We start from the raw sequence: 15,747 nt of genomic DNA, 5'->3' as shown, positions 1-15,747 counted from the left end.
TATGGAAGAGGGAGTGATGTTTAAAGGGGAGGGTCTCAGTTGAGCAGTACTGTTGGAGATACCCACAGAAATCTGTTCAAGTCTTTTAAAAGTTAATGGCTCAGCTTGTTCTTTCTTCAGACTTTGGTGTCCATCAACTTCTAAACTTGGACTTTACCAAGGTGTGTTGAAGACTGATAAATAACTGTAAAACCATTTGAGGAGAACAAGCCTCCTGGGAAGGAAGAGACTTTTTTTAAAAAAAAAAAAAACAAGTTCTTACTGGTCAGCAAGTCCAGAACTGTATGTGAATAAAAAAGGAATGGATGTTACAATTTATGTTTTCAGAGAAAAAAAATCATCAAATAGGAATGGAGAAACATCCTCAGACTTCATGAAGAAAGAGTCATCATTAACATTGCCTATTTTTTTCTTTCTGACCAAGTTCTTCCCGCTGTTGAGGGTTTTTCCTTTGCCTTTAATGCAGCTAAGCCTTCTCCAGGTGTTTATCACAAAGCTTACGTTTTCAAGAATATAAAATATGAGCTTCTCCTGTTAAATGAACCCTCTCTTTCTGACAGTAGATGAGATCAACTTAGATCCACTTAGATTTTTCTGCACTTCTAGCAGATCTTTAAGTGACAAGTCCCTTTAACAACCTCTCTTAGAAGGTATACTGCCATAGCAAAAGTTCCCTAACACACAGCCACTAAGTGGCAGTCAGTATTTGAACCCAAGAAGAATAAATCCAGAGTCCAGAATATTAACTTTACTGACAATAAAGGAAGGGCTTAAATAACAAGCAAGATATAATAAAAGCAGGAGAGAGGTAAATGAACGGTGGGGAAAATATTAATAGGTATAATCAAATGGACATGTGGATGAGGATATGTGAGGGTAACAACAGAATGGGTACAAATGGTATTGGAAGTATGATATGGAACAGAAAGGACAATGCGTTCAGTTTGGGATATTTTACTTTTGTCATATATATATGTGTGTTTGTGTGTGTGTGTGTGTATATATGTATATATATATCACACAAAATGTGAACCCTGATGTAAACTATGGACTTTAGTTGAAAATAACGTACCAGTATCAGTTCATCAGTTGTAACAAATGTACCACATCAATGCAAGTTATTAATAATAGAAGAAACTAAGGGGTGAGAGGGGAGGGATATGGGAGTGCTCTAGATTTTCCACTCAATTTTGTTGTAAACCTGAAACAACTCTTAAAAAATAAAGTCTTTTAATTTAAAAAAAAAGGATGCAGTACTGGTACATGCCACAACATGGATGAACTTTGAAAACATTACACTAAATTAAAAAAATACAGACACAAAGAAATCCATATATAGTATTTATGATTCCATTTATATGAAATACCCAGTATAGGCAAATTCACAGAAACAAAGTATATTAGGGGCTGGAGGGAGGGAAAAATGGGTGTAACTGCTTAATGGTTATGGAGTTTCCTTTTAGAGTAATCAAAATATTCTGGAGCTGGATACTGATGAAGGTTGCACATATTGTGAAGGTAAAAATACCACAGAATTGGACAGTTATTTTTTTCTTTAAATAAAATTCTAATGGATATGAAAATTAAATACACTTTGATTACATTCCTTCCTAATTTTGATTGAACTCAGATTTGAGACATCATTTCAGTAATTATATATCTTTCTCATCTTAGTAATAACATCTTTCCCATTTTGCATTCTGCCATTGAGATTACTCTCTTCAAGAAACTGTAAGATCAGAGTCTAAAAAGGCCTGAAAACTGTTCATGATTTTTGGTTCCCTTTAAGTTAAAACAACAATAAGAATTGGACACTTTAAAATGACTAAAATGATGAATTTTATGTGTATTTTACCACTACTGGAAAAATTTAAAAACTAAATAAAATAAATGTTAAAATACTTGTAAAATAATAATACTACAGTATTACACTACATAGTTTCAAACATAAGTTTATGTGTTTAAAAATAGAGAAAACATATCATGACCCAAAAGAGAAAATTCCAGAATGCCACAGATGAATAATCCTCAAAGGACAGCTAAAACCGTGATGTCTGCCTTCCTAGAAAGCAGCAGCCTGTCATTTGCAGGTATTCCTCATTCACACTTCAGAAGATTTTAAGACTTCTTCCAAATCTTTATTTCTTCACATTCTTTCTTCTCCTATGTGTGGCTTCTCTCTTTTAATTCATTGTGACTTTTAAAATATTTTTATTTCCGTTGCATTTTATTACTTGTGTTGCATTAATTGCTTATGTTTATTCTATAATTGTTAATTTTAAACTGTGTGCTTTTTTTCACTCTAAAACAGAAATTGATATTTTCATAAACATCACACATAACACATTTTTCTCTTGGACTAAAATTTCTGAAAAATTTCCTTACTCCACATTCTTAATTAACTTTCTGAAAAAGTCTGGTGCAGGAATTACACACTTTATGTGATTTTCAAGATTATGTCTTAGTGATCAGATTTTTCTCCTTATATTCAGCTGTATTTTCTTTACCTCATTTTAACCATATTTTTTGTTTTCTCACCCCCACTTGGATAATTAATTGTCACTTTCCTAGAGAAACCGATCAAATATTTGATCATTCCTTGCACTTCCTCCTCTAGGCTAAATTGCATTTCCTATTGGATTTTCTAAGGGTCTTTTATCACCAGATATCAGATTGTGATCCGTAGGCAGGATATCAGAGAGCTTGGGATATGATAGGTCACAGAAGGGATCAGTCTCCAGGTCAGATTTGATGCCAGAGTAAAGTTAAAGCCTCTTGATTAGGTAAATGGGTGATCGTGTGAGACCCCTTCAAGCGGTTGGTGAAAGGGGAAAAGAGCTGGGACTTAGAATATAATCCTGGTTTCCAGAATCCAGGGTTATTGTTTTCCTTGGAGGTGTTTCTGGGGCTCTCTTAGGTGCAGGGAAAATGTCAGGAGAACCTACAGTAGGGGACCAAAGAATGAAGGGGGTCCAGAATTTCAGAGAAGAAAATTAGGGGGGTATAGATAAGGCACTTGTTCATGTTACAGAAGGAGAGACATCCAGAAGTGTAGTCCAGAGAGATTCTAACCTGTCCCAGAGACATCTTCAGAGAGCGGAGGCTTAGAGGAGAGGAAATGGCCCAGTACTCATTTCCATAACAACTCACTGCCCGAACCCATTCTCAGTTGACACAAAGATGACTCCTTCACGACACCGTCCTTGACAACACTCAGGACCCATACTGTCCTGTCCCTAACCTCCGCTTCTTGTAACCACCTTCCTGAGATGAGCCCCTCCTGGCCCATCCCAGTGAGGAGGCCGTCAGATAACTGTAGTAAGTCTGGCTGCGTGACCGTCTGTGGGCTACACGCTCATTTCCCTCAGAAAGGATCAGTTCTGAGTGAGCTGTATTTGGATCCAATGTCTCATTCACTGCAAAGAAAGAAAATCCATTCTGATAATAATCAATACAGGAATATTCTAAAATATCAATTTCATGATATTAACATCCAAACAGGAAAACAAAAGTTACAATGACTTAAGAAATTTAAAGTGGAAGAACTTTCTAGGGCACACAAAACAGCCTATCAATACATGAGAAGTCCTTCACTGGCAGAGCAGGAATAGCCAATAAGCAAGTCGCCATATTTGTAATGATCTTAGTGAAATGTTCATGCCAACAGAATCCCAGTTAAGTCTCAACTTCAAAGTGAGGATGGCTTTGCCACTTTTTTTCTTCCTCTCCCTTAACTAAATCACTTGGGAATGTGCACTGGGAGATTAAATTATTGTCTTTTAATTCTTTTGCTTCTATTATCACTGTAAACTGAGCTCTTTCAGCACTGATCCTCAATTACATGAATGTAAGCCATCAACTCTCATGTTTCATCAATTATTGCCTATCCCCTGAATGTCTCTGTGCTTCAGTGCCTGCTGAAAAGAGAGGTTAGGGAAAGTGTACAGTAAGGCTCCCATCACAAAGTGTGCTCCACGCTGTTTCTGTTTCCCTAACTTACCTTTTCTACAGCTCTTCCTCCAGATCAAGCCTACAGCCCCAACAAGAGGAAGCAATCCCAAAATAAGCAGTATCTTCCATGAAAAAGTCATCCCAGGCTCTAAAATGGAAACCCCAGAATCACATTAAATCATGAAACTGGGAAATTTTCAAGATCGTTCTTTTCATCTGAGAGCTCCTAGACTGGAGAGGAAGGTGAGAATTAGTCCTGTCAAGAAGAAAGTGGGTCTGCTTCTCCCTGCTCTGCAGAGGCTGAGGAGAGGCTGGGGGTTTATGCTAGCTTTCTTGTTTGCTCCTCTCAGAAACACACACACACACACACACACACACACACACACAGAGAGTTCTCCCCCTTCTCTTTTCCAATTATACCACCACAATCACTGGAATAATGAGGGCAGCAAAAGGATAAATTTACTGAGTCCACAGCCATGAAGATGGTGTTAAGGAAAATTAATTTCTAATCCAGAAGAAAACCCATCATGAGGGGGAAAAAATGATGTCATTGTTTTCACATTAGAAGAAAAGAGATTATAGATATAGTGATGATAGAGTCAGTTCTTGGAATTCAGTAGATAATAATGTAACCATATAACCTTAGGGCTTTAGTTGGGAATTTCAGGAAGAAACTCTAAAGAGTAGAATCTCTAGGTGTCCTGAAGACCAGCTTTGCAAGAGATAGCAAGAGACTTCATCAGAAAGAAAACATAAAAAACAAAAAATAGAAAAGCAATAAAATGAGTAAGTTTGGGTTGGTCTTCATATTTATTTCCCAAAGCTGAGAGGAGCACATGGAATCACTAACCTGAAGGAGAAAAAGTTGTCATTTTCTCCTCACCAAGAAGGGGGTTGCTGACGGAGCAGGTCACATTCACAACAGAGCTGCTTTTGACCAGTAGAAATGCCTCCACATGGAACAGGCCCTGGCTGCCTTGAGTCAGGTCCTGGGAAACTGATGGTATTGTCTTTCCTTCCATGTCCCTCCATTGCACATGGGGCTGTGGGAACCACCCTTCTGAAGTGCACTTCAGCTTTGTTTCTCCATCCTTCAGTGCCTCCATGGAGATCCGAGGGGAAGAACCCAAACCTGGGAATAGAGATCAAGGAAGGCAATTTAGAGTCTCTGCAAGTGGTTACACAGTCAGTGATTGCACAGAGGGGGAAGAGAAGGATTCAGAGACTTGGAGAAGAAAGCAAAGCTTAGGGGGGAATTATACTCTACTCAGGAACGAGACTAGCTGGAGCCTTTACTTGTCTCCTTTTGTTTGCAAATTTTTATTTTTATGCTTTGTATTCCTAAAATCATTCTGGGACAGATTAAAGGATACAATACATTTCAAATCCAATTTTTTTCTTCTATACCTGAAACAAAATAACTTTGACCAGGTAGGTCATGAGTCACATGGCCAGAAAAATAAAAAATAAAAAAGACAGAATATCCTCAAAGAACAAAATCTTATAAATACATGCATCCAATGGCAGAAAATGATGAAGTTCATTAAAAGTTTTAACATGTGCTCTCATGGATGTTTTCTAAACATATTTATTAATTTGAATACACCATCAATGGGAGAAACAAGTAGATTTTCCACAATTTAGGCAATGTCCTCAATGGCATTTGCTAACCTTGGAAAATCAATTCTCACCCACAAACATAGGCAGTGGGAAATCATGATGCAGGGATTGATTTTGTCTTTCCTCCTCCGTCCTGCCAATACTGTCAATATTTATGATTTTTGCTTATATGGTGGATCTAGTTTAGCCTTCAAATCATCATGCTTCCTAATAACTACATATTTCCCAGAATTTTAAAAACACACTGAAATAATGAGTCCTGTGTACTTATGGAGTAAGAATCTCACATTTTACTAGGTGTATGGCCACTTTATGGAGATCCTGGGAAGGATACAAATTTACACACAAAGGATCAAATCTGGTCCTTTAGGGTTTGTGGACTTTATGTATTTATTACAGCTCCTGCACATGGGAGAGTTTACTAAAAATTTGACGAGTGAATGGACATTAAGAAAATTTCAGGTGCCAGAGAAATTTTCCATGAACTAGCAAGTTAAAGCAGTGGGAACAAATGTTGATTTCAAAACATCTATCTAGAATCCTTACCTATGATCTTCAGATCCAAATCAGCCTCCTGGTAGACACCATCTTTTTCAAAAAGGCACTGGTACTTCCCATCATCTGAAGTCCTGGCATTGTTTATCTGCAGGGTCAGCCTCCCCTCATTGATAGCATCACTCACCAATGCAGTCCTCCCTCGATACTCGGCCATCTGCTCTCCAGCCACATCGTCCCCATCCATATAGACATAAACAGCAGGATAACGGTGTGATCGCACCCACCTCACCTCCATGCTCTGTGCATCAGTCTTTGGGGACAGGGAACAGGTTAATTGTATGTCTTCTCCCACTCTGACAAGGATGGGCTGGGAAGGTCCAATCACTTTTAAGGAAGCTGTTAAATACAGCAGACAAAACGCAATGGAAGATCCAAACTGGAGCAAATAGTGTCATCAGTAAGAACATCTTGAGTAGGGTTTAGAACCCAGGGACACCCCAGGGGAACCCTGAGGTTCAAGGTCATCCCTTGGAGAGGTAGAGGTTTGGTGGAATCAGGATAGAGGTTGTCCCTATTCAAGGCAGAACCATCCCATGATGTGTGTCTGTCTGAAAATTATCACTAACAGAACCCACACCTGCAGCCCCTACCTATAATCTTATTCAGTTTATAGCCCAATAAGAAAATAATTTTGCAATTAAAATCAAATTAAAATTTTATCATTTTAAATTTGCACAACCTTAAACTACTTCTTAATCTGTGTATGTCTCAGCTTCTTATACCATAAGACAAATATATCACTATCAAAATCATAAGTGTTTACTGGAGTTAAACAAAATAACCATATAAAGAGTTTGATGACCATGCAGTGTGAGTGGAGCCCTAAGATTATAAGACTTGAGGTCATTGGAGCCAATCCCACTCTAGACCTTGATAATGGGAAGGGAACAAAACTGAGTCAGGTGGCTTTTTAGTAATGAAATGTGAAGAAACCTTCCCTAGTTTGTTTTATAATACCTTATAAGTCAGATCCAGCCACCGTATTTCAGTTTCCCAAGCTCCCACATATGTGGGGCGCTAAACACACAGCAGTCAATGTTCTCAAGTGATCTTGAGAAATGTTATAAGATCAAGAATTGGGGAGATTAGCAAAATACGAAGCACAAAGCAAGAATGAATACATAAAAATGAGTCTATTTCCCCCATTATGAAGAATGGAGATTTTCTCTGAGGGCTTTCCTGGCTTTTCCTGGACCCAACTTTCAGTTCTCATCAGGTCCTGGCCATGTTGATTATGCTTTATACTATATTTAGAGTCATCCTTTTCCATCAAATGGTAGAACGTTTTTACCATTCTAATGCTGAAGTGTAATGATCATTTATAAAGAAATACAAGCATAAATTTGTAAACTGTCTGGACGGGGAGTCAATGATCAAAGGCAAAATGTCCTCATTATGTATTTAGCCAAAATATTCTAGGTAGTTCTCTAGAGAGGAAACTTGTTGCCAACATAATTTTAATTTTCAGATCATTTCATTCTATTCTTGCTAAAATTTGACTCTCAGTTATATCCAGCATGTTGTTTGCTTTGTTCTTCAATTTTACCTAAAACATATTATCTCTACTTCATATGTATCTGTTTAAATATAAAGACAAAAGTAGGAATCAGAAGGAAAAAAAAGAACTAGTAGTTAGTTTGCTGCTATTTCTCCATCCATGTATCTTATAGTAATAAAGCAGACTGTTTCCTCATCTCTGTTATCCATATGAGGTTTTTTTTTACTCCTGTCCATGATCTGTGGTACAAATCAACTCTCAAACTGAATTACTCTTCCAGAGATTGGTAATTAAGAGCTAAAATTGACTGTTTCCCAACTGTAAAATGATGATAAATCTATTCACCTTTAAATTATTGTAAGAAAAGAAAATAATTCCTGAAAAGCACTTAGCATCGTCCCAGGCACGTTATTACCATTTCAAAAACTTAGTCATTATCTGTATAACCAACAACATTATTTGCCAGAGAAGGGAACTAGGATTTCAGTCTCAGGACTTCTAAGGAAATCTCGGTTCACCAGCAGCCTCTGAGCTCTAATTCACAAGCTCTAAAAACACGGAGGTAGCTGTGAATCTCCTACTCTACTCTCTATTAGGAGCTCACCCTCAAAGCTCCTGAGGGCACAGCCCTCCTCCTGACAGGGAACCCACGGAAGCTTTGTCTTTTCATATTGTTTCAATGTGGGCCCAGAAGGTGTGCACAACTTAGAAACAACAGGACATCAGATTGTATTTTGTGTGCTAGGTGTCCAATGGGCATGTCAATTTGGTTCAGATAACTTAGAGAAATGAGTCTTCACTTAAATTTTTCTTAAGGGACAGAGACGTGGGTCAACCTGCCCAAACACTGGCTTGGCTTTCTGATCTGTAACTAACAAGCTCTGCCAGCCAAGGTTTCTGTCCTATCACAAGCAGATGTCACCTGGGTGGGAGGGTATCCGACTTGGAAGGTAAGACTCGCAGATGTGCACTCTCTTCAAACTGTGGAGTTACCTTTGACCATCCCAAGGCCCTTTCCTTTATCTTTATGGTCCAAAGGGGTCCAAAGTGTCACACTAGACTCTGACAGAGATTGGGGTGTGTTCGCCACCCTAATTTTCCTCAAAAACTCCTACATGGGCCGAAAAGTGTGCTTAAACTCACCTAACATGTGCACAGGCACGCACCCACATAAGCATATATTCCTGTAACAGGTGACTTGAGGGAAAGCAGAGTACTGATGGAAGGAGAAAACGAGCAGGTAGGGGGCAGGTTGGTTGTCATGGGCTGGGAGAAGAGGTCACAGAAATGAGGAACAGGAGGAAGATGATAAGGCAACAAAGGAGAAACTGAAAGAGGTTCAAAAATCAGTTGGTTACTGTTTAAACCACTTATCTTAGGTACAGTAAAATCATACCTGCAGTCCAACTATTAAGTAAAGAAATAAAAAGGAAAATGATCACCCCAAGCACAGGGTCCCAGGCTGCATCTAAGAAAGTCACAGCTCCCTCCCGACAGTGATGAGGTCAGGCTTACTGGGGTGAAGAGCAGGTACAGAAACCGTAGCAGGGCCAGAGGTTGCAGGCGGTGGGTGAGGACCACCAGTTATCATGACGGCCCTGCTTCCTCGCACTAGAAACTCACACTAGGGCCTCCAGAGCTGGGCCAGCTGTCCTTTGCCTTGCCCTACACACTCCCTTTCCTCCCACCCAGAAGGCCAGAGCTTAGGTCTGCACCCATTTTAGGCATCCATCTGAGGCTCATTGGGGTCCCATGAACACTGAAAGTGGCAGGTTACGAGGTGCAAAGGTGCCTTCAGGAAGCTGCACTTTGCTGGTCCCTCTACTACTAAATGTGAGACTTGGGAAGGTCATGCCTCAGTTCCTCATCTGGATCACGAGGTGTCACCTTCTCTGTGCACGCTTTGTCCAAGGAGCACCACCCTCCCCTGGAGAGGACAGAGGCTCGTGTATACTTGTGAGAGCCACCACCTCTACTTACCCAGCTCTGTCTGGAGTTTTTCTGGAAAAAGAATGAAAATAACATATCAAGGAATTTGGTCTAAGGGAAAGGAGAGAAAATATTTCCCCAAAAAACCCCCCAAAGTTCTACATCTTATGGAAACACTTGATTCATACGAAAAATAAAATGTAAAAAAATAATGATTTTTCCCCATCCACCTCCTGGTGGTCCAGCTGTTTTTCCCTTTCTCTGCACAACAAAAATGCTCTCATTTCTACCACCCCATGATTCTGCTTGTTTCTGCTTATATTTAACATATCGATATTTAACTATTTCATAAAAATAATAATATTCTTTTTACAAATGCATGAAAAGTATAAAAATATATGGACATAGACAATTATCACCCATAATTACAAACTGAGAGATATATAAATATATATGTATATGTTTTGCAATTATGTATATATATGTATTGTTCCTTTTAACATTAACATATAATATTTATTTTAACTTTTTTTCCTGTATCCATTTATATGAATAACTATGTACTTATTTCTTTATATCTAAATGTAGAGGGTGTCCCAAAAGTCTTAGTGAAATTTTAAGTTATTTAAAGTCAATAATCTTTCCATGATCGGAAATACCTATTTATAGATAGATAGATGACAGATAGATAGATAGATGTAATCTTTATCATTTAAGTAGTCCATCAGGGGAATATTTTCAACCATTAAAATTATTTGAAAATACCATTTTTCATCAATGCTATAAGTAACATAAGACACTTAACACTCCACTGCTGTATTGGGTTTTGGGCTGTTGTTTTTGTTGCTATTTATAAATGAGGCTATGATAAAGATGCTGCTATGGAAGCAGCTGTCTCCATCTCTGATTATGTTCAGATGATAAAAGCTCCTAGAAGTAACTGGCACAAATACAGCACAAGAAAACATTTCAGTTGAAAGAATACAGTTGTATTTCCTTTACAAGGTAACACATACTTGTGAGTAAAGAAAATTAATAAAGAAAGAAGAAAAGGCAGAATCTGAAAGAAACTGGAATGCCATTAACAATAGCTATATAGTGTATATATTTCCAGCCATAAATGTTTTATAGTTTTTAATGCGTATTACAAAATATTAGATATTCTTCTTGATTAAAAAATATTAAGTGCTATGGAACAATCCCTGCAACCTTTCCTGCTAATCAGAGCATCTTGGTCCTAGAGGCAGAGCACTGACCTGGGATGGAGATGTCTGAGCCCCTCTCCTCAGTGAGTGTGGGGCTGTGGATAAAGCAGGACACAATCTCTGTAGAGACATTCCTGACCACAAGAGTGCTTTCTACATAGAACAAGCCATCTTCATCTTGGATGCTATGCTTAGAGATAGTCAGCAACTTTTCTCCCCTGATGTCTTGCCAAGAAATCTGAGGTTCTGGGAACCAGCCTTTTGCAGTGCACACAAGCTGGAGTCCGCTTTCCACAGATCCATCCATGTGGATGTAAGGGTCAGACCCCAGACCTGTGGTGGAAAGACACAGCCCTGAGTCCCGAAGCCCATGGAGGCACAAATCACAGAGGCTGGGAGTCCAATGACAGTGCATAGGGAGAGAGCAGAAGTTCAAGGTTCTGGGGAGCAAAAGATGGCCCAAAGTCCTCTTCCCATTCAAACTGGAGTTCACATATACTTTATTTATACCTCAGTCTGGATCCTTAAATTTTAGCACATGAGCAGTATTTTTATTCAGACCCAGACATGAAAATAAGAGAAAGGGACATAATAACATTTTGCTTGTGTCTCTAGCACGGCAAACTAAGATGTGTTAAAATTTACTCACGAACTCCCTCACGCCACAGACTCTGCCTGTTTCATCTTAATATTATTGTGTCAGGCACTTTGACTTGTTGGATAATATCTTGACTCCAATTAAATAGAATATTTAATATAAAGTGAGACATCATTTCCAGGGAGAATATTCTTCTCATTTCTTTTGTTGGTGGTTGTGAACTTGGGGTGCAAACAGATAATCTGGGTCATGTAAAATGGGAAGCTTCATGTTGAGTTTCTGTATCTAAATATTCTATTCCATGGGAAAATGTTGTCAAGACATCCCAGTTTTATATAATCATGAAATTCTTTCTCTATTCAACACAACTCTCAAACCCAAATGAAGAGGATTCTATTTTCCATAGATGGTATTTCTGTCTCTATCATTTGCTGGGGACAGAGACACCTTTTCTTCACCTAGAGGCTTAGAAAATGCATGGTTTCTTTTCAAGTGTCCCTGATAGTGAAATGCCTTAGTACGTGCCCTCCCCACTCCACATCTCAGAAGTATGTGGATTCTTTCATCCATCTTGAATCAACTTGAACATAATAACATTAATAATCATACATAGGTGTTGAGACAAAATGTGTTAGGGAACAGAAAGAGGTCACATCAGCCAGAGATGTTAACATCTCCAGAGAACTATTTCCCTGATAAGGCAAGTGGATTTGCCTGATTTTCTCTTTAGCACATGGAGGAGTTACTCCTGCCAGGGAACCATACGATAGTTTACTTTTCAGATATTTGTTTCTCCACAGAGACATCCTTTCTTCAGTCTTTCCCTTCTTCTGACTCTGTCCTACTTTGCTAACACAAAAACACCATGCAGACCCTTGTCACTCACAATGGGTATGTCCCCAAAGCATCTGTGAACCCCCAATTCACTGAACACTAGTATACAGTAATCTCCATAAAAGCACCATGTTCTTAATGTCTTAGTCTCATCACTAACTTTCTAACTTGAGGTGGCGTTACACAAAGAAACAATGTGTTCACATCTCAGTGACTGTGTACTTGAGGCTGAGTAGAGAACATGGATGCAGGGCAGTCCGCTAGGGTCGCTCACCCAGCAATTGACTTGCCCTTGTGCACTAGCATATATGGCACAAATTCTTGCCTCAGCAAAACTGCTAGTGACTACATGTCATCAATGTTAAATAATCCTCAAGAATAGTCAAAACTGTGTAAGTTAAATTTGGGGGAATTTTTTGTGAGTTCACTTTAAAGATTTCAGAACCACCTGCCTCCAAATGAATCAGGATAGAGGACTGGACAGGAGCAATTGCCTTGATGATTCAAAGGGAATTCTTCAATTGGAACCAAGCTTAACACAAATTAATATACTTCTTCTGAGCCCCTATGTCTTTTCTGAGATACTCACCTGCTACGTTGAGCAGCAAGCTTGTTTCTCCACAATAGTTTCCCTCTTGGAAACGGCACCAGTACTGCCCATGATCAGATGGCCGGATGTTGTGTATCTTCAGAGCCACACTTCCCTCAGTAACGTTGTCCTCTATCCACTCTACCCGGCCTCTGTACTCCTCCATCTGCATCTCCGTCACCTCAGCTCCATCCCGATACAAAAACACAGGTGTGCTGAGCTCTGAGTGGTACCACCTCACCTCCATGTGCATCGTGGTCCTCTTAGGGAGGAGCTGACAGGTTAGTAGGGCATCTTCCCCGACCATGACCAGGGTAGGATGGGCAGAACCAATCACTCTAAAGTCATCTACAAAAGAGTGACAAAGAGAAACCGGGAAATGCCAACCGGAGGATCAATATGATTGCTTTGGGATGTCTACTCTATGAAAATGGGGGCACCTGGAGGAGGGAAAGTTTTATTTGCAATGTTTTAGAGAAACCCAGCATTATGATTTGCATCTTTGGTTGTACAGAGACAATCTTGTGTACCGAAAATAACATGCAGTTCAAAAATTTTAGTGTGATGGGCTTCCCTGGTGGCACAGTGGTTGAGAGTCCACCTGCCGATGCAGGGGACACGGGTTCGTGCCCCGGTCCAGGAAGATCCCACATGCCGTGGAGCAGCTAGGCCCGTGAGCCATGACCACTGAGCCTGTGTGTCCGGAGCCTGTGCTCCGCAACGGGAGAGGCCACAACAGTGAGAGGCCTGCGTACCGCAAAAAAAAAAAAAAAAAAATTTAGTGTGAGTGCTAAATCTATTACTTACCAGCTGTGTGATTCAGGGGCAAATCTATTATTCTCGATGAGATTTTAAGATTTGCAATCTCAATTTATTCATCTTTAAGATTTTAAAACCACCATCTCTGGGTTGCTTTTATTCTCAAATAAGTTAATGTGTAAATTGATTTTTTAATTGGGAACTTTATTAGTTAGTGATTTATTTTATATTTTACAGTGATTTATTTTCTAGTTAGTAATTTCACTTTGGTGACTAACATTGTAATCACTTTTCCTAAAATTTAGATAATAGATTTATTCAATAGATTTTTCAGCTTTTCAGAATTGTTTTTGTCTTATCCTATGTAACGAACTGGGTTTGTTTTGCTTTGTTTTGTTTCATTTTGTTTTTGTCTGGACCGGGCAAGACTCCAGTTACTGGGGCTATGTAAAATGCAGTTTTTGCAAGGACATTTTGTGGTGGATTAAGGGTAGTGATTAGTGAAGTAAGTCAGAAAGAGAAAAACAAATATCATATATTAATACATATATGTGGAATCTAGAAAAATGGTACAGATGAACCTATTTGCAGGGAAGGAATAGAGACGCAGAAGTAGAGAATGGACATGTGGACACGGGGAGAAGGATAGGGTGGGACAAACTGGAGATTAGGATTGACATATATACACTACCATGTATAAAGTAGATAGCTAGTGGGAGCCTGCTGTATAGCGCAGTGAGCTCAGCTCCACGCTCTGTGATGACCTAGATGGGTGGGATGGAGGGGAGGGGGGGAGGGAGGTCCAAGAGGGAGGGGATATATATATACATATAGCTGATTCACTTCGTTATACAGCATAAACTAACACAACATTGTACAGCAACTATACTCTGTGTAAAAAAAAAAAAAAAAAGAAAGAAAGAAAGAAAAAAAGGGAGTAATTAGTATAAAGAGTTCAAGCCTTCCAATAAAATTTTAAGTCATGTTTGACGTCTTCTTTATCTACAAATTGAAGAGCTGTTTAATAATTCTGTATGTTCCTATGCTTAATAATTTCATATGTCATGTATATTATGTTTTTTCTCATCCTAAAATGCTCCAGGACCATTTGCACTTTGTGCAGATCCAACCCTCCTAAGAAGGAACTTCATCTCGTTTAGTTGATGCTCAACATCAAGTAGATGGTGCTCAAAAGGTCACTATGGAACATAGATAGACGTCTGCTTGCATTGTGTTGATGGAATCCGAATATAAAGCTAGAACTGAAGTCATACCATTTGGGTGACTTCTTTTACAGGTTAGGAAGGTGCATCCCATAGCAGGGAGGGAAGCCTCACCACATCATATAGTTTCTGACAGCCTCAGTCTGGAGCCTGTGTCTTCTGATGTCCTATCCAATGTTTTTTCCCACCTTGCAATCCTGCATTTTCCTTGGGGTTCTGATATTACCCACTGACATTGAATTTTCACAATCCCTTTTCAAGGTACAATATTTTGACCAACAAAATTCAGCTACTGAGATTTCCAACCCCATTTCTTAGAAGTCTCCTTCTAGTTCCTTATTTCCAAGTACTTTTATGCTGTTTAATTTATGGTAAGAAGCAGCCACTTTTTTCTCACCCCGGAAGTGTTGTCCTAAATAGAAGCAGGAGAATGGATGACTTACCATGTTCCAGGTACTGATTCAAGTGTTTTCTATGTACAGCCTGATTTAATCTTAAAGGCTGTGCTAAGCTTTGAGATGTAGGTAGGTTGTTATTCTTATCATGAAGATGAGAAAACTAAGGCAGAAGGTATTCAAGTAACTTTCCAAAGGTAACACAGCTGGAGGTGGAGGAGCCCTTTTTATAACACAGGTGCTTTGACCCCTGAATCCCCACTCTTAATATTGTACTAGCCCTTTTGAATTTAGAACTCTGCACCCAGACTGGACCTCTGAGACACTCGAATATGCAGTAAAGGGAAGAAGAGCATCCTACCTGACTGCTTCATGCTGAGCAGTACAAAGAAAAAGGAGGCAACTACACCAGACAGACTGTACCCTGGAAAATCCACCATCTTCCCTGGAACAAACACAAGAGAAAATATGACTGTACCTAAATGAGGCTGTAATACAGCAAGCACTTCTGTGGTTTCCAGTGGTTACGTAGACATAAAGAAAAATCAACATCAACACCTTCCACAATCAAATGATGAAATGGGC

General features: G+C 39.2%; 1 protein-coding gene across 1 annotated transcript; it reads right to left on the bottom strand.

Moving 5' to 3' along the window:
• Window positions 1-2,101: 2,101 nt before the first annotated feature.
• On the bottom strand, window positions 2,102-15,602 carry BTNL2 (butyrophilin like 2). The gene is made up of 9 exons (XM_070046809.1): window positions 15,524-15,602; window positions 12,786-13,133; window positions 10,816-11,097; window positions 9,611-9,631; window positions 6,121-6,468; window positions 4,805-5,086; window positions 4,001-4,099; window positions 2,884-2,910; window positions 2,102-2,142 (listed from the first exon to the last, which is right to left on the bottom strand). Exons 1-9 carry the CDS (start codon window positions 15,600-15,602, stop codon window positions 2,102-2,104), a joined length of 1,527 nt encoding a protein of 508 aa, XP_069902910.1.
• Window positions 15,603-15,747: the final 145 nt, after the last annotated feature.

The sequence above is a fragment of the Globicephala melas genome, chromosome 11 (assembly GCF_963455315.2).
Source record: "Globicephala melas chromosome 11, mGloMel1.2, whole genome shotgun sequence".
Classification (NCBI taxonomy): domain Eukaryota; kingdom Metazoa; phylum Chordata; class Mammalia; order Artiodactyla; family Delphinidae; genus Globicephala; species Globicephala melas.
Note: the sequence above shows the minus strand (reverse complement) of the source record. Positions and strands in the feature narration are given on the sequence as shown.